The sequence below is a fragment of the Mesoplodon densirostris genome, chromosome 2 (genome assembly GCF_025265405.1).
Source record: "Mesoplodon densirostris isolate mMesDen1 chromosome 2, mMesDen1 primary haplotype, whole genome shotgun sequence".
In the NCBI taxonomy this organism is placed as follows: Eukaryota; Metazoa; Chordata; class Mammalia; order Artiodactyla; family Ziphiidae; genus Mesoplodon; species Mesoplodon densirostris.
Window position 1 is genome coordinate 37,957,464 of NC_082662.1, and position 18,556 is coordinate 37,976,019.

At 45.7% G+C, this 18,556-nt stretch overlaps 1 protein-coding gene across 1 annotated transcript in view; it reads left to right on the forward strand.

Annotated features, from left to right (window-relative positions):
• The first annotated feature begins 24 nt into the window (after nt 1–24).
• The window catches only part of ARMH1 (armadillo like helical domain containing 1), a 47,567-nt gene continuing 29,035 nt past the window's right edge, over nt 25–18,556 (forward strand). The window contains exons 1-3 of the mRNA XM_060083048.1: nt 25–107; nt 13,608–13,720; nt 14,737–14,964. Coding sequence (XP_059939031.1) covers nt 14,759–14,964 — 206 coding nt within the window. The 5' untranslated portion in view covers nt 25–107; nt 13,608–13,720; nt 14,737–14,758. The remainder of the gene's footprint in view (nt 108–13,607; nt 13,721–14,736; nt 14,965–18,556) is intronic.

Sequence of the window (18,556 nt, forward strand, 5' to 3'; positions counted from 1 at the left end):
AGCCGCAGCTCCGAGGGCTGGAGGTAGAAAACCGTGCAAAACGGCCACAGGAATGCGTGCCAGCCCATCCTCCACCCAGCTGGTCGAGGAATATTCTGACTGGTGAGGTGGGTAGGATGCAAAGGAGGTGCTATTTTCTAGCGAATACTTTAGAGAATGCCCTGTTCGTGCGGGACATAAAGGGGCTAGGGGATACAGTTTTCTTAAATTTATCCACGCGCTTAAAAAATATTTACTGACCACCTGTTACATAGGTGGACTCTAGTGAGGATTAAGTTTTTGGCTCTGACTTCCGTAAGTCTTAAAAGGAGAGGGAAGGAAATCATGCATGAGCCAACTGCAATACTGTGCAAGGGATAAGTACTACAAGAAGAGTAGGCCCTAAGGATTTTAGGAGCTCAGAATTAGAAGGGGCATTTATGGCAGTGCTGATGGCTCTTGAGCTGGGCTTTGAAAGACTTTTGGAGACATGAGACCTTACAGGGCTCAAAGAGAGGAAAGTGAGGGCTTCCCTGGTGGCGCAGTGGTTAAGAATCCGCCTGCCAATGCAGGGGACACGGGTTCGAGCCCTGGTCGGGTAAGATCCCACATGCCGCAAAGCAACAAAGCCCATGATCCACAACTACTGAGCCTGTGCTCTAGAGCTCGTGAGCCACAACTACTGAAGCCCGCGTGCCTAGAGCCTGTGCTCCACAACAAGAGAAGCCACCCAATGAGAAGCCCACACACTGCAACGAAGAGTAACCCCCGCTCGCCACAGCTAGAGAAAGCCCGCGTGCAGCAACAAAGGCCCAACGCAAGCAAAAATAAATAAATAAATTTATAAAAAGAGAGGAAAGTGAGGGGTCAGTGCCAGGAATTATGAGCATTTCCTGGCCAGAGGAGAGACTAATGGGAGAGCAACCTTGGAGGAACAGGTAGGCTCAGATTCTGGATCTTTGATACCACGCTCAGCTCTGAACTTATGGGTAGATCTTACTGATGGAAAAAATTTCCAATGCATTTTACACCCATGAGCACAAGAGCTTAGACTTTATCCTAAGGACAATGGGGAGACTGCAGGGCTTTAAGTGGAAGAGTAACAATCAGATTTGTGTTTTAGAAAGATCAGTGAAGAGAATGGATTGGGGACTGGGAGAAGGAGGGAGACCAGTTTTGGAAGTTGTTTTAGTAATGGGGAAGGATTATGGTGGCCTGAAACATGGAGAGGTAACAGGATTGAAGAAAGGGGATGGATTCCTTAGACACGAGTTTAAAAGAACTGGACTTGGTGACTGGTTGGACATGGGGTAAGTAGGAAAAATGACGAATGACTTCTAAATTCCTGCCTTGGGCAAACAGAAAGGAGAGTTCTTAGGAGAGGGTCAGTTCTGGGCATGGTGAGTTTGAGGTGCCAGTGGGACATCCAAGTGGAGGTGTCCAAGAGGCAGTTGAGTATGCCTGACTGGAGTTTGCAAGATAAGTCTAAACTGGAAATTAAAATGCGCAGTCTGTTGTGCCTTATATGGCAGCCACACGAGTGGATTGATTTGTTGGGCTTGCCCAGGGAGTATGTGTAGAGTAAGAAGAGAAGAGGGCCTAGGACAGAGCCCTGAGAAGTACCTACATTTCAGGTTCTGCAAAGGTAATTGAGATGAAGTGTCCACAGTGGTTAATTAATCTGTAGTAGAACACGGTTTCCCAGAAACCAGGGGAGGAAAGTGTTGAAGGCTGATGACTAATCAAGTAGAATAAGCTCTAAAAAAAATCCACTGGCTTTAGAAACAAGGAAGTGGTTGTAAAGGCAGTTTCAGTGGAGTGGTGGGAACTGAGGTCGAATTACAGTGAGTTTAGAAGTGGGTGGGAAGGTGAGGAAGTGAAGACTACACTTTTAAGAAGTTTGGCTCTTTAAGAGGCAAAAAGAGAGAAGAAAATAGCTGGAAGGAGAGGCAGGTTTTTATTCAGATGGGAGAAATGCTGGTGGCATGGATCCAGCAAAGAGAAAAAGATGATATTATAGGGAAAAAGAGATAACAGAGAGTGGGGCCCCCAGAAAAAGAATAAGGTAGGGCAGCAGTCCCCAACCTTTTTGGCATCAGGGACCGGTTTGGTGGAAGACAATTTTTCCATGGATGAGGCAGAGGAGGGGATGGTTCAGGCGGTAAGGCGAGCGGTGGGGAGCGATGGGGAGCAGCAGGTGAAGATTCGCTCCGTTGCCCACCGCTCACCTCCTGCTGTGCGGCCCAGTTCCTAACAGGCCACAGACTGCTACCCATCCACGGCCCCGGGGGCTGGGGACTCCTGAGTAGGGGATCCAAAACATTAGTGGAGAAGTTCACTTAGAGGGACATTTGCACTGTGACAGAAAGGAGGCATGTGAGATTAGTACATTAGTAGATTTGGTGGCAGGAACTTGAGAGAATTCTTGTATGGTGGTTCCTATTTTTTCTATGGAATAGGGACATGGTATCAGCCAGGGAGAAAGGGATTGGAGATGATTTGCAAGATTTGAGACCAGCAGAGAAGGATTGAAATCGCTGCAGTGGAGAATGGGAGCAAGATGACCGAGGTAGCATACAGCTTTCTGGGAAGTTAGAGCCCTATTGAGGTTGGTGACCATTATTTTGTAGCAGCAGCAGTCTGCATGGCTGTGTGCTATGGATTTTTCCCCCAACAATATTCAGCCATCTACTGGTGGCTGCAGAGAGGTGAATTGAGTTGATCCAGGTTTGAATTTTATCAGGTGGATGAAATGGAAGAACAAAGGACAAGGAAGTTGAGGATCCTGGCAAAAGAGTGGTTGAGATGGTGGATCTTAGACCCTAAACTGCATAGGAGAGAGTAAAAGTGTTATGGGCTGGAGATCCCAATGAAGTCCAAGAACCCATATCTTGGAAACAGTTGAATGAGAGAGTTATGATGAGAAAGTGGAGTAATGAAGTTTGAGTAGTTTCAAGTGATGACAGGGCCCAGAGTATGGCCATGGTAGCAGGTGGCCAAAGTGGAGTACAGAAGACAGCCAAGATGTTGACATGGCCATTGAAATCCCCCCAGACGATGGCAGGACCTGAGGAAGGAAAAGGGAAGAGGATGCTTGTGAGCCAGGTACCAGTAAAGCAGGTTGTTCTGGAGTCTGTAGATGACAGCAAGAGGAGGGGCAAAGGTCAATACAGCTGAATGGCATGACCCTAAAGTAGCAAGGGTTTTTACAAAGAGCAGGTAGAATAGGAACTGAATTGGACTTTGGTGGGGAGACATTAGCTCCTCTCCCAGTCCTGAGATCCCTTGGGTTTAAGAGTATAAGCAGCTAGCTTCCTCCAGGGTCGGCTATGCAGAAGTGGCGCCCTGAGGAAGAGCCAGCTTCCGGGGCAGGCTGGAGGTGAGCAGAGCGAGTGTGGAGCCGCTAAGTGTGGAGGAGACTTTGCTGATCAGAAACAAAAGTTTTCCAGGGAAGAGTAAGAAGGTTGGGAAGGGAAGGAAGGACAGGAAATCAGGTCAAGGAAGATGAAGCATAGAGCAATGAAGGGGTGAGGAGAACGTGGGCAGAGAGACTCTGGTTGACCTAGAGAGTTACATTTTGTGGGGAGGGCATGAAGCCAGGCCTGTGGAGTGGAGCTGGGGGCAGAAGTGAGTCTGGGGAGAGGAAAAGGGGGTCCATGGGTAGAGAATGAGGGTAGGTCTGGGAAGCTGGTGACGGCAGTAGGTTTTGCAGGAAGGAGATGGGGAAAATGGTCTATGGAAACAGGATGGAGGGAATGGTGGCTGGCTGTGGGGAAGAGATGGGGCAGATGGAGTCTGTGAAGAGGGTATGAGTGGGGAGCAGAAGGAAGGGCGTCTATGAGAAGAAAGTGGCAAATTATGTTGCATTTGGCCTTGAGGTGGAAGTAAAGGCCAGGACACCCTCTTTGGCTGGCCTGAAGTTGAAAGGAGAATGTTTCTGTGTATGTCTCTATCTCTTCTCCCTCTCTCTCTGAATGAGGAGCTGAGAGTGAAGCGTCGGGTTGGGAGAAGGCCTCTGTCCCATTGTGCAGGTGGAACCCGAAGGAACAGGAGACAGTGACTGCCTTATCTCCGAGGCCATGTGGGGACAAGGAGCCAGGCTGGCAGCCTATGCCCTGGAGGCTTCTTGCTTTTAGAAATGTGTCTTCTGATTTAGGAGGAAAAAAGCCCTCTGGGAAATTTTATTTAGAAACGAAACCTAGTGACCTTTTGATTTTTTTTTTTTTTTTTTTTGCCATGTGCGGGCCTCTCACTGTTGTGGCCTCTCCCGTTGCGGAGCACAGGCTCCGGACGTGCAGGCTCAGCGGCCATGGCTCACGGGCCCAACTGCTCCATGGCATGTGGGATCTTCCTGGGCTGGGGCACGAACCCGTGTCCCCTGCATCAGCAGGCGGACTCTCAACCACTGCACCACCAGGGAAGCCCTGATTTTTAATACCTCTTCTCACTTGTTGGTAAGGACCTTTGGCTTAGTACAAGAACTGAGGGTTTTGAGATTTCTGTGATTTTTGTTTCCTGGCACGAAGAAGAACCATTTGGCTGCTATAGAAATGATTTATGGATGAGTCCAGATTTATTAATCACCTCTGAAGATGGAGAGGAAATTAAAAACAAAGAGTCCACTCTGGGCTGAAGACAAAGTAGGTTTGTCGTCCTTGCAGAAGACCTTGCCAAGGTTAGAAGGCCACAAACAAACCAATTTGGACCGAGGTTCCTAATCCAGATTTTAATTTCATGTGCTTTGATTTTTTCAGACCATTTTCTCTCCAAGGTAAAATAATGACCATTTTAATTGGCTGCCACTTACAGAGAGTTTCCAATAAGCATGATGGCACACGTATATTTTTCTCTGGCATTCTGGGTGTGCTCTGGTTCTTATGATCAAGCTGGTGAAACTGACTTTTACTGCATGCTGCATGCCATGATCAGTTGACTATAAATTAAATCCTCTTTTCCAAAAGCCATTATCCATTAGTGCTAATTTGTTTGCTTCTCATTTCCACTGATCATTAGAGTCTCTGGTTGTGAGCACCAAATTGGAAATGATTTCTTTGACATTTCAAAAAATTTTCTCTCCTTCTTAAATGCCATTTGGCTGCAGCTAAAGAACATTATGGTTTGCAGAGGAACAGTTCACTCCAATTACAATTTAACTGACCGTTCATGGCACTGAATCCCTGTCCTTAGTGTCCAAAGATGACACCGCTGCTGACATTGCTATTTCCTGTCAGCTGTAAAATGCCTCATAGACTATGCACTGGCCTTCTTGGATGGAGATTCTGCCACTCTACGCATGGCAGCTTTGGGAAGTTGGTAGTTTTATGGACCTACATATCATGAACATTCAGATATAACCATCTAAACGGGAGCTGGCTGATTTCTTTACTCATTCACCAGCGAGCATTTATTAAACAGCTGTTTTGTGCCAGGCATTAGGCAGGCCCTGGGGACATAGAGACAGGGAGGACCAACCCCTGCCCTTGAGGAACTCACACTCTAGTGGGAGGGACGGTGAAGTTTTACAGCATAGCAGGAGAAGAGGTGGCATAAGTGGGACCACAGACCTGAGAACCCTTAGCTGTCTTGGGGAATTAGCCAAAGGGCAAAAAGGAGGCTGGCCATTCCTGATGGCAGAGCAGGGTTGAGATTGAAGTGGGCCCTGGAAGGGCCTGGGGAGTTGAGAAGTTGGTGTCTGCTGCAATGTGGAAGTAACTGCAGATGAGGCTAGGCTGGGGTCAAGTTTTGAAGGATCTTGAATGCCACATTGAGTTCAGACTTCATCCTGTAGGCCAGAAGGAGAAATTTGGGGGTGAAGAAGGGAGGAAGTGTAGAAGCTTGAGGGAAAGGCTTTGTTCATGTATTTGTTGGGGTTGACAGAGATCGAGCAAGTTTAAGAGGAGTCAGAGGAGATGGAGAGATTGAAGATAGAGGGGCAGAATCTAGCGCACACGGAAAGGCTGCGTGCCCATGTGGTGAGGTTAAGAATAGAGGGAGAGGACTTCCCTGGTGGCGCAGTGGTTAAGAATCCGCCTGCCAATGCAGGGGACACGGGTTCAAGCCCTGGTCCAGGAAGATCCCACATGCCGTGGAGCAACTAAGCCCATGCGCCACAACTACTGAGCCTGCACTCTAAAGCCCGTGAGCCACAACTGCTGAAGCCTGCATGCCACAACTACTGAAGCCCCCATGCCTAGAGCCAGTGCTCCACAACAAGAGAAGCCACAGCAATGAGAAGCCCGTGCACAGCAACGAAGACCTAACATAGCTAAAAAAAAAAAAAAAAAAAAAAAAAAGAATAGAGGGAGAAGGAGTTCCCTGGTGGCCTAGTGCTTAGGATTCCAGGCTTTCACTGCCGTGGCCCGGGTTCAATCCCTGGTCGGGGAACTGAGATCCCACAAACCACGTGGCACAGCCCCCCCCCCCAAAAAAATGGAGGGAGAGAAGGGATTTGCTCCTGATGGGCCCTGTTTTCTCTGTGAAGTAGGAAGCAAGGTTATCTGGGCGTCCTCCCTGATTCCTCCCCCTTTCATCCTCCACAGTCACACAGTCACCAGGTCCTGTCGCTCCTTCCTATGTGGCATTTCTACTTCTCTCCAACCCTAGTGTCATCAGCATCTTTTGCCGAGATTATGGGAACAGCTTCCTAACTGGTGCCCTGCCTCCAGTCTTGCCCCTTTCTGATCACCTTTCTACACTAGAGTCAAGATGCTATTCCTAGAACAAAGTCTTTTCTTGTCACTCTTGACTTAAAGCCCTTGACTTAAAATCCTCACGTTGCCCTCAGGGTAGAGTGCTGACCCTGCAGCCGAGCATCAAGGGCCCCTTGTTCTCTGGCCTCCACCCATTTTCCCAGCCTCGTCTCTTGCCGCTTCCATCCTCATACTGTGCTCCAGCCACTCTGAACAATCTTAGCAATGAAAATAAGAACTAAGCTTTATTGAGGGTTTCCTATATGTTAGGCAGTTTGTTGACCCTTATGAGGGTCATAATACCTCATAATACCTTATGAGGTATTATTATCCCCTCTTCTCAGGTAAGAGAACTGAAGCCTGGAGAGGTTAAGCAATTTGCCTAAGGTCACACAGCTGGGAGGTGGAAGATCATCCAACTCCAGTGTGTGTTCCTAACCATTACGACACACTGCGTTCCACTCGCAATTCTTTAAATATACCTTACACTCGCACGCTTCTGAGCCTCCGCATATTTTATTCCCTCTACCTGGAGTACAGCTTCCTCACCTCTTCACCTGACTGGCTGCAGATGCCTTTCAGCCTGGATGGCATCTCCTCTGGAAATTTTCCATAACAGCCCGCACCCCAACTAAGGCTGGGTTAGGTGTCCCTCGCTCACATTCCCAAAGTATCCTGTGCTTGCCCCATCCTAGCGCTTACCACACTATTGGACTTAAAATGGTTTATTTACAGGTCTCTATGCCACCCCCAAACTGCATACCCCTTGAGGGAAGGAACTCTGTTTTGTTCTCACAATTATCCCTAGAGGCCAAACCCAAGGATGGGACACACTTGTCTCTCAGTATTTGTTGACTTTCACGTTGAATGGAATTGCTGATAGTAAGGTTGGCAGTGGGGCAGAGGGACTCCTAGTCACATCTGAGACAATTTACTGAGGATTTACGTACAATGTGACAGGCACTGGAAACTGAAAGATGGGATGGCAGGAGGCAGCAGCCAGGGATGCAGGCTGTCCAAGAGAAGATGTCAGGGTGGAGAGGCGTCAGGGAAGATAGCCTTTTGAGCAGGAGGGATTGTCAGTGATGTTAGTTGTTGCAGCAACAGAACAAGTAAACAAAGGACTAAGATGTCCTCATTGACCTGGACAATTAGGAGGTTATCAGAGACATGGCTGAATGTGCAAGCAAGTGAAGGGGGAGTGCAGAGAAGCAGAATTGCAGTGGGTTGAGGAGAGACTGGTCCGTGGAGGATCAGAAAAGAGTGTGTAGACTGTTTTTAAGAAGCTTTTCTATGAAGGGCAAAAACCAGAGAGGTGACTGCAGGGGGACAAGAGGGTGAGGTGAGTGGGTTTTGTTTTCATTTTTGCTGATTTTTGTTTTAGGATAGGCAAGAATTAAGTAAGTTAACAAGAAAAAATGCCTAATTAAAGAGAGCAGTTGAGGATCCAGGGGAAGAGGGAGTAGTGGATGGAGTGGGGGCTCTAAAGAGGCAGGATGGGTGGGTGTAGAGCTCTGGTAAAGGGGTAAAGAAGGAAAAGAGAAGGATGGGCATGGATACCATAACATGGGAAGAATGAAGAGACTGTGAGGACGTTTTTGCCTAATGGCCTATAACTTTTTTGTGAAGCCCAAGAGTAGATCTCCTGAGAACAGGTGGAAGAGGTGGGAGGGTAAGGAGCTTGGAATTATAGACTTCCCAGGCTATTCACAAAGTTTAGGCTGTGGACCATGAGTGTGGATGCTGGATTGGATGGAGGTCACCAGAGTCCAGATTTTGTGCCTCTCCTACAAGCCCCAGCAGACCCTGGGATTTACCCCCATGAGAGCACTTACACTTTTCAGTAAAATCACCTGGTTCCCTTTCTCTCTACCCCACCAGTTTGTAAGCACCTTTTTTTTTTTTTTAACATCTTTATTGGAGTATAATTGCTTTACAATGGTGTGTTAGTTTCTGCTTTGTAACAAAGTGAATCAGCTATACATATACATATGTCCCCATATCTCCTCCCTCTTGCGTCTCCCTCCCACCCTCCCTATCCCACCCCTCTAGGTGGTCACAAAGCACCGAGCTGATCTCCCTGTGCTATGTGGCTGCTTCCCACTAGCTATCTGTTTTACATTTGGCCACTCCATGCCACTCTCTCACTTCGTCCTGCTTACCCTTCCCCCTCCCCATGTCCGCAAGTCCATTCTCTACATCTGCGTCTTTATTCCTGTCCTGCCCCTAGGTTGTTCAGAACCTTTTTCTTTTTAGATTCCATACATATATATGTGTTAGCATATGGTATTTGTTTTTCTCTTTCTGACTTACTTCACTCTGTATGACAGTCTCTAGGTCCATCCACCTCACTACAAATAACTCGTTTCTTTTTACAGCTGAGTATATATGTGCCACATCTTCTTTATTCTATCATCTGTCGATGGACACTTAGGTTGCTTCCATGTCCTGGCTATTGTAAATAGAGCTGCAATGAACATTGTGGTACATGACTCTTTTTGAATTATGGTTTTCTCAGGGTTGTAAGCACCTTGAGGGCAAAAAATATGTTTGTTATATTGACCAATGCCAGTCCCAGTGCTTGGCTAGGAGTGGCACCCAGGACATCTGTTTAATTAATTACTGTGTGGGGTTAAGGAAATTAAAATGCTCATTATGAGCACAGTGTGTTGGATGTCAATTTAAATAACACTTGTTGAATATCCATGATGTGCCAGGGATGATGCTGGCCAAAATTACGAAGATGGAACAGGTTGATGCTGAAATTGCCTAGCAGCTCATGGGTAAACAGGAGGACTTGGGTGCAAGAGGGTATGGCAAGTAAATCAGCACTGGGACAAGGGAGATGGGGAAGGACAGGACGCCTGACCTCAGAGGAAAAGAAATGATTGAGAAACAGTATGATTATTATTATTATTATTTATTATTTTTTATGAATTTATTTATTTTTGGCTGTGTTGAGTCTTTGTTGCTGTGCGCGGGCTTTCTCTAGTTGCGGCGAGCAGGGGCTACTCTTCGTTGAGGTGCACGGGCTTCTCATTGTGGTGGCTTCTCTTGTTGTGGAGCACGGGCTCTAGGCGCGCGGGCTTCAGTAGTTGTGGCTCGAGGGCTCTAGAGCGCAGGCTCAGTAGTTGTGGCGCACGGGCTTAGTTGCTCCGTGACATGTGGGATCTTCCCGGACCAGGGCTCGAATCCATGTCCCCGGCATTGGCAGGTGGATTCTTAACCACTGCGCCACCAGGGAAGTCCCAGCGGTATGAGAACTTTAGAGAATGGTGTGTGAAGCATGGGGAAGCTGGCAGCCTCCCCTTAGTTCTTACTGGAAGCAGTGACATGGGGGGCTGGGTAGGGGGGACAGACTCATATTTAAGGTGCGGCAAAACTTTGATGGAAGACGTTCTTCGGCCTGAATGAAGAAGGGTAATGGGGAACCCCTGGAGAGTTTTAAGCTGGGAAATATGCACGATTTGCATTTTTTAAAGAATCTCACATCACTACCTGGAGAATATAGCCAATATTTTGTAATAACTGTAAATGGAGTGTATCCTTTAAAAATTGTATAGAAAATAAAGCGCGTTTTATTTTAATGATATAAAAAGAAGACTGTCGCATCACTGTGGAGATTAGGTTGGGGTAAACCCGAAGATCAGTTAGGAGGCTGTTGCAGCGATCCACGTGAGGGGTGGGGGTAAACTACAACAGTGGCAGTGAAGATGAAGCTAAGTAGACTGATCTGAGGGAGATTTAGGTGGTGTAATTGGCAGAACCTGGCAGCAGATTGGATGAGGAGGGCAAGGGAGAGGAATACATCAACATAGCTCTTGAGTGACTAGGAGAGTGGCAACGTTCACTGAAATAGGACCAACATAGGGAAAGGAGCAGGGGTGAGGGCTTGATGAGTTCAGTTTGGGACTTATGGATTTGAAGAGTGTGTGAAACCTACCAAGGAAGACGTCTGTGGCCATTTAATCATATTCTCAGCCTGGGAGGGAGGTCCAGACTGAAAATACGGATTTGGGAGTCATAAAGCCTACAAATGTAATATGAACTCTTGAAAGTGCTACGTTTCTCCCCTTTCCCAGTTTTCTTTCTTTAATTCTTTTTAAAACTGTACTTATTAGGTTTTAGGGTTTTTTTTTTTCAATCATCATCAAATCTTATTTTGAAGAAAAGTTGAGATTAAAATAAATATGTGGCTGTAGTCTCTTGATTAAACATGGCTACGCCCCTGTATTTCCCCCTACCTCTCAAAACCTTGCTGACTTAACACTAAAGAAATATAAAAGGTATTAAGTTACAAAAGCTCAGAGAAGGAAGCAACAGCAGATGAAAGTCAACAGATATATGGAAGTAGAAGGCAGGTGGGGGAGTGTTACCTGGCTTGAAACATCCTAAGAAGTTACAAACCAGCTGCCAACCAGGGGGGATTACCAACAAGAAGCAAATCAGCTCACCCAGTTTAATCTCCAAGACGCTTAATGCCTTGGAAGCATGAGTTACTCCAGAAGGTCAGCCATGAGGTACAGGGCTAAACATGGGGGCGTGGCTGGAGTCTGTGTGCAGAGCACTTTGCTGCGGCCCCAGAGCTCCGCTCTCAAAAGCCAAACGACGACTCTAAACTCTCCTGCTGCATAAGGAGGAACTCTGGAGGCCTCCATACTCAGGGACTTCAGGCAGGGTTTGAAGGGCAGGGATGAGATACAGGGTGGAAAACCGAGGGATGGAGGGAAGATTTACACACTACATGGTGGCAGCCCTCATCCCTCCCCCACCCCACCCCCAGGATGCCAGCAGCCAGGCACTTAGCACCCCTACCCTCTCATCCTCCCTGGGAAAGTAGAAAACTCTTCTCCAGAGGCCCTGAGAACCCCAGGTGGGGAAAAAAGAAAAACAAAAAACCTCCACTGACTGACATTTGTGAGTTTCTCAATGAAAAGTCTAGTTGTTGCCTGTTAAAGAAATTTTCAAAAACTGAAGGACACAGCATGGAAGGCTTAGTATAATAACTGAAAAAGACCTGCACCAAGGCATATCATCATACAATTTCAGAAAAGGTTTTCAAAGCATCAAGAGTGAATAAACAAGCCACAGACAAAGGCACAGAAATCAGAATGATGTCAGATTTCTCAACAGCAACCCTGGGATGCTCAATCGAGGGAAGCTTGTTCTAACCTGGAATTACACACCCAACCAATCTGACATGAGGTCAGAATACTTTCAGATTTTCAAGGACACAGAAAAAAATTCATTTCTTAGGAAGCTACTGGAGAATGTGCTTCAACAAAATGAGAGAGTAAACCAAGGAAGACGAGGTGGATCCAAGAAATAGGGCAACAGCTAAGACAGGCAAAAGGAAATCCCAGGACAACATTTGTACGCCAAGCTTAGCAAGCAGCCAGTCCAAACTGGAGCAGAAAGATAGAGGTCCTTGGGACAGAGTTCTCCAGGGAGAAGATGGGACTGATCAGTTAGGGGTTGAACATTCAGAAAGATCATTGCTATGTGTTTGGAATATTTGGAAGAAAACAGCTCTAGTACTTAGAAAATTAAACAATTGAAAAAAGAAACAATTATTAACTCCAGGTAAAACCAACTTGTAAGAGAAGGAAAACGTAATAGTAGTTTACAGCTTGAATGAACAGTGTTTATTTACTTGGTCAATAATGTAAACACTAACTATTGATTTAACTATAAATTGTAGAAAACTATATTGTGAGAATGAGGGGAGAAAAATGGGGGTTAGAGGGTGCAAGAGAGCTAATTCCTCAGAATTAGAAATAAACAGTGCCTAAAATTGACAAATCAAATAATAGTAACGTATTAGTTTGCTAGGGCTGCCAGGACAAAGTGGCACAGACCAGATGGCTTAAACAACAGAAATTTATTATCTCACCATTCTGTACCTCTGATAAATGTGTCCAAGATCAAGGTGTCACAGGATTGGTTTCTTCTGAGGCCTCTCTCCTTTGCTTGCAGATGGCTGCCTTCTGGTGTCTTCAGATGGCCTTCCCTCTTTATGTGTCTGTGTCCTAATCTCCATTTATAAGGATACCAGTTATGTTGGATTAGGGCCCACCCTGATGACTTCATTTTAACTTAATTACCTCTTTAAAGACCCTATCTCTAAATAGAGTCACATTCTGAGGCCCTGGGGATTAGGGCTTGAACATATGGATTTGTTGAATTCAGCCCATAGCAAGTAGTATAAACTCATTATTTGGACAAATAGAAGTAACACCAGAAGAAATAGCCAAAAGAGTTGAAAGTGGTTGCCTCTGGAGTGAGACTGGAGGATGGAAAAGGGGGAAGCAGGCACTATTACTCTTTTACTTTGTCAGGTGGGCAGTGGGGCCTTGAACCCAGCCTGACTCTAAATCTCATGTTCTTCCCCACTACTACGAGATTTGGAGCTCCTCCAGGCCAGGGCAGTGCGGTGCGCCTCTTCACACCTCCCTCAGCACCTTGCACAGTGCTTTACTACATATGTATGACTTACAGCTGTATCACTATGACTTTAAAGCTGCCATTTGTCAGTTTTCTTTTCTTGTTTTAAAAAAAATGCTGATGGGGAAGACAGATCCAAGGAAACCTCGAGGGGCCATAATATGGAGCATCCAGCTGAAAGTTTCCCTCCCTTGGTGTTCTAGAATCGTTGGGTGCATCTCTGATAGCACTTTGAGTTTTGATCCTAGAAACGGTCCATCCACGGCAGGGGAGGGGCACAGGCTGCTTTCCTGCTGTTGGTGGTGTATCAACCCCTCCTTCCTGGGGTCTAGAACAGCCACTCATCCCCATTTTCTTGAGTCCAGTTTGGCTGTTAAAAGTGGCCATGGCCCCTGTAAGTTATTCTCAGACTTAGGGCTGTAATGTCATTCACAATGATTGATGCCTGATCCCATGAGGGGTTTTGGTCATTTTTATGTTTCGGTTGATCCACAGTTATTCACCTGGCTGTTAAGGCTGACAGGACATTGTAGTTGGCTCCATCCCTGAGGCTACGTGGATGCCCTTCCCAGGAGCACATACCCGGTGTCCTCTGGGGAGCAGTGGAGGTTGGTGTGTATGTCTGTCTGTCTTAGCATGCCTCAATTGCTTCCTGATAAAATTCTGAGAGTTGGGCCCCATCAATATCTCAAATACATGTGAGGAAACGTTAATTTAGAATCAATTTTAAGATGTTTCAGACTGTAAAGTCCTTTTAACTATATCTCTGGCGAAGATGTAGAAGCACTTTATGGGACTGTAAATTTCATGTTGAACAGTCTTCGTGAAATACACATCTCCCCTACACACAAGGTGTTTTCTCCATATCAATTATGGCCCTGCAAGTAATGTTTCACAAATATTCTGTAAAGCACAGAAAACCCCATGATAATGCGAAATATGACTTTCACTTGTCTGTTAGACAAAAGAATCACACATGCCTCTCTCCCATCAACACTAACATTTGTTATGGATAATAACACTTTCAATCACAACTATTTTTGGAAAGCTGGTTTATTTTAAACCTTCCCTCCCCCACTGAAAACACTCTCCCAAGGACACAGACTCCTACAAACCACAGCCCATTAATTTAACTATGGAATGAGAACTTTTTCTTCCCACTTTGTTTAAAAGTTGTTTTTAAGAGTTATTCTAAAGGCCACAGGTACAAGATTAAGGAGCATTTTACCTTGGCTGATTGGCGTAAGAGGGGCCTGGGTCTCTAAAGGCCCAGTCTCTGATGTTGTGTGAGGTGAGGACTGAGAGAGACCATGGTTTTAGGCAGCATCTGCATATCACCTGGAGCCTGTGGTCCTTTTAGTTGCGGGCACCAGCAGAGAAGCCAAAGAGCTAAAGATTTATATTGTATATTCTTACTTCCATGACAACACAGCTGGATCCTCCCTGTTCAAGTAGCAGGTGACCAGTCCTAGAGGTGTATTTTGAACGTCACTACATCCATGAGGGTGACAGAGGCTCACCCTGCCTCCAGATGATTGCTGGAAAAGCAAAACTCACAGGGTAACTACAGGCCTTGCATGGTTCTGAATACTTTGGTAACCTGTCTGTTTTCCCTCCTCTGTAGCCAACTTGAGGACTCACTGATCATGACTTCTGTAAAGCAGCAGGCAGCAATTAGCCGGCTCTTGAGTTTTTTACAGGATTGGGACAATGCTGGCAAAGTCGCAAAGAGTCACATCCTCAACAATTTCATTGAAACCAACCAAGGCAAGACTGCCCCTGAGCTGGAACAGGAGTTTTCCCAGGGAGCCAGCTTGTTCCTGGTCCACTTGACCACCTGGCTTAGACTCACGTATCCTTTGCTGAACAGGAAAACAAATAGGCAACCTTCAAAAGAGAAAAGGAACAAAGATAGTCGAGGGAGCTCTTCTCCTGATTCTCTCTCAGATTTTAGAACAGGACATCTGTGATCAAAATACCATCCCTGAAGTCAAGAACTCCCTCAACATCCTGTCTTCCCAATCTATAAATATATCCTCATTCTCACTGCTAACCTCTCTTGCTCCCATCAGAGCTGAAGTGGGTGTTCCTTGTCTAGGACTAATACTCTGTGTTGCGCTTGAATCCCCTCCCATCTCCCCAAGGACTTTATTCGTTCTCTCCTACAGCCTTCACTTTGGCCTCATTACTAGCTTTTTCATCAGCATGTATGTATGCTCAAATCTCTTCCACCTTAAAATTTTAATTCAGTCCTTGTCTGGAACCTATATTCCACCTTGCTTCTGCCCTTCGTGCGGAAGCCTGTTGAAAAGGCTGTTGACCTTCCCCGCCTCCCTTTCTCCTACACCCACTGCAGCCTGACTTCTGTCCCCTCCACTCCACTGACGCAGGTCTTGCCAAGGTTACCAATGCTTTTCTAATTGTGAAGCCCAGTGACCACATCCTCAGACCTTATACAGGACCTCTCAGTGGCATTTGTCAGCCAACCATTCCCACTTCTCAAAACATTCTTCCCTGAAACTAATGTAATGTTTATGTCAATTTTACCTCAATAAAAAAAAGAGAGAAGGAAAGCAAAAAGAAGCACATATAGACCATATCACCACACACACACACACACACACACACACACACACACTCTCACACACTTCCTGTGGTTTCTGATAGCAGCTCTCTTGGTTTTCTCCTTTCTTTCTGTCCATCCTACTCCTCTTCAGCCATGCCTTAAATGTTGGTGTTTGCCAGACTCCAGCCACAGCCCTCTTTTCTGCTTGCTCTCAGCTTCTCCCTAAGTGATCTAGCCACTGTCAGGATGTCAACACCACCTCAGTTTGAGGACTCTCAGATGTGTACCCTGCCCACATTTCTCTGGAATCTGAGTTCCATACCTGTTAACCCAGCTGCCACCTCCACTTGTCTCCCACAGACTCTCACGTTTCTGGCTTGGGAAACTAGGCGAATGGGACATCATTACGTGGGAAGAGAATACAAGGAAAGGAGTGAGTCTGGGGGTAGATAAGTTTGATTTGGGACATGTTGTGTTTGAGGTGCCTGTGCTCAGGAGCCCCAGAAGCAGACTTGGGGCTGAAGACAGATTTGGTCCCCATGATGGTGATAGTTTGAGTCGTGGGTGGATTTCAGGATATTCCTGCTCCGTATGCCCGTAGCACTCCATGGATTCATCTCAGACCCTTATGTATTTTTCTCGTTGTCTGAACCCTCTCCCCTTCCCTAAACCTCCTCTTTATTTAACTAATTTCTACTCCATTATTCAGGTCTCAATCCAAGCATCACTTTCTCAGGAAGCCCTTTTCAGAGCCCCAGACTAGTTTAGGTTCCCCTGTTAAATATACTCATGGCACTTCCTCTGTTTTAATAGTCATAACATCTTGTTATTACCTGCTTAATATCTCTCTTCCCCCACTGGATTGTAAGCTCTACAAGGGCAGGAATTACACCTGTTCTACTCCTCTCTGTATTTCTAACACCTAACACGTGCCTGGCACATAATGGGTACTTCATACATGTTTGTTGAACAAGGGAATGAATGAACCAGAGACTCTGAAGCTAAGCAGAACGAAAGGCTTAGGTAAACACAGCTCTCTCTTCTTATAGTTAATCATTGATAAAATTATTAATTAGACTCAGGCCTTGAACACAGTCTGATGGGAATCCACTGAATACATCTCTACATTAACCCCAATATTCTTAGACATTAGTGTGCATAAAAGAGGTTTAAAATGCAGATAACCAGCCTGCCTCCCCACCCCACCACCAGGTTTTGATTTAGTAGATTAAGGGTGGGTCCCTGGACTCTTTTATTTTTCTTTTATTTTTTAAAAATTAATTTATTTATTTTATTGTTTTTTTATTGGAATAAAATTGCTTTACAATGTTGTGTTAGTTTCTGCTGAACAATGAAGTGAATCAGCTATATGTATAGCTATATCCCCTCTCTCTTGGACCTCCCTCCCAAGCCCCATCCCACCCATCTAGGTCATCACAGAGCACTGAGCTGAGCTCCCTGTGCTGTACAGCAGGTTCCCACTAGCTATCTGGGCTTTTGTTTGTTTGTTTTGTTTTGGCTGCATTGGGTCTTCGTTGCTGCGCACGGGCTTTCTCTAGTTGTGGCGAGCAGGGCTACTCTTCATTGCGGTGTGCAGACTTCTTGCGGTGGCTTCTCCTGCTGCGGAGCACGGGCTCTAGGCGTGCGGGCTCAGTAGTTGTGGCATGCAGGCTCAGTAGTTGTGGCTCATAGGCTCTAGAGTGCAGGCTCAGTAATTGTGGCACACTGGCTTAGTTGCTCCACAGCATGTGGGATCTTCTCAGACCAGGGCTCGAACCCATGTCCCATGCATTGGCAGGCGGATTCTTAACCATTGTGCCACCAGGGAAGCCCTAGCTATCTGTTTTACACATGGTAGTGTATTGATGTCAAACCTAATCTCCCTATTCGTCCCACCCTCCCCTCCCACCTCTGTGTCCGCATATCCGTTCTCTATATCTATGTCTCTCCTCCTGCCCTACAAATAGGTTCATCTGTACCATTTTTCCAAATTCCACATATATGCGTTAATATACGGTATTTGTTTTTCTCTTTCTGACTTACTTCACTCTGTATGACAGACTCTAGGTCCATCCACATCTCTACAAATGACCCAATCTTGTTCCTTTTTATGGCTGAGTAATATTCCATTGTATATATGTACCACATCTTCTTTATCCATTCATCTATCATTGGACACTTAGGTTGTTTCCATGTCCTGGCTATTGTAAATAGTGCTGCAATGAACATTGGGGTACATGTGTCCTTTTGAATTATGGTTTTCTCAGGGTATATATACACCCAGTAGTGGGATTGCTGGATCATATGGTAGTTCTATTTTTAGTTTTTTAAGGAACGTCCATACTGTTCTCCATAGTGGCTGTATCAATATAGATTCCCACCAACAGTGCAAAAGGGTTCCCTTTTCTCCACACCCTCTCCAGCATTTATTGTTTGTAGATTTTGATGATGGCCATTCTGACCAGTGTGAGGTGATACCTCATTGTAGTTTTGATTTGCATTTCTCTAATAATTAGTGATGTTGAGTATCTTTTCATGTGCCTCTTGGCCATCTGTATGTCAGGACTCTTTAGTTTTCAAAAGAGCCCTGGGTTGACTCTGATGCCAGTGGTCTACAAATGGTGCTTTGAAAAACATCAGGATCTACAATCTGGCTTTGTCCCCATAACTCATGATGCTAACCTCACCAAAATGTTGTCACTAACTTGACAACATTTTCCACTCAACCAAAGGGTGATGTGAGTGAGGCAGTGTCAGATCCTAGCTTTATTTAAAACTTAGATATTTTATTCATCATGTATTTTTATATTATTTTTTTCTTTTTTTCATAATGCAGGAAATATTATTTAGTTACTGAGTTTTTTGTTTTGTTTTGTTT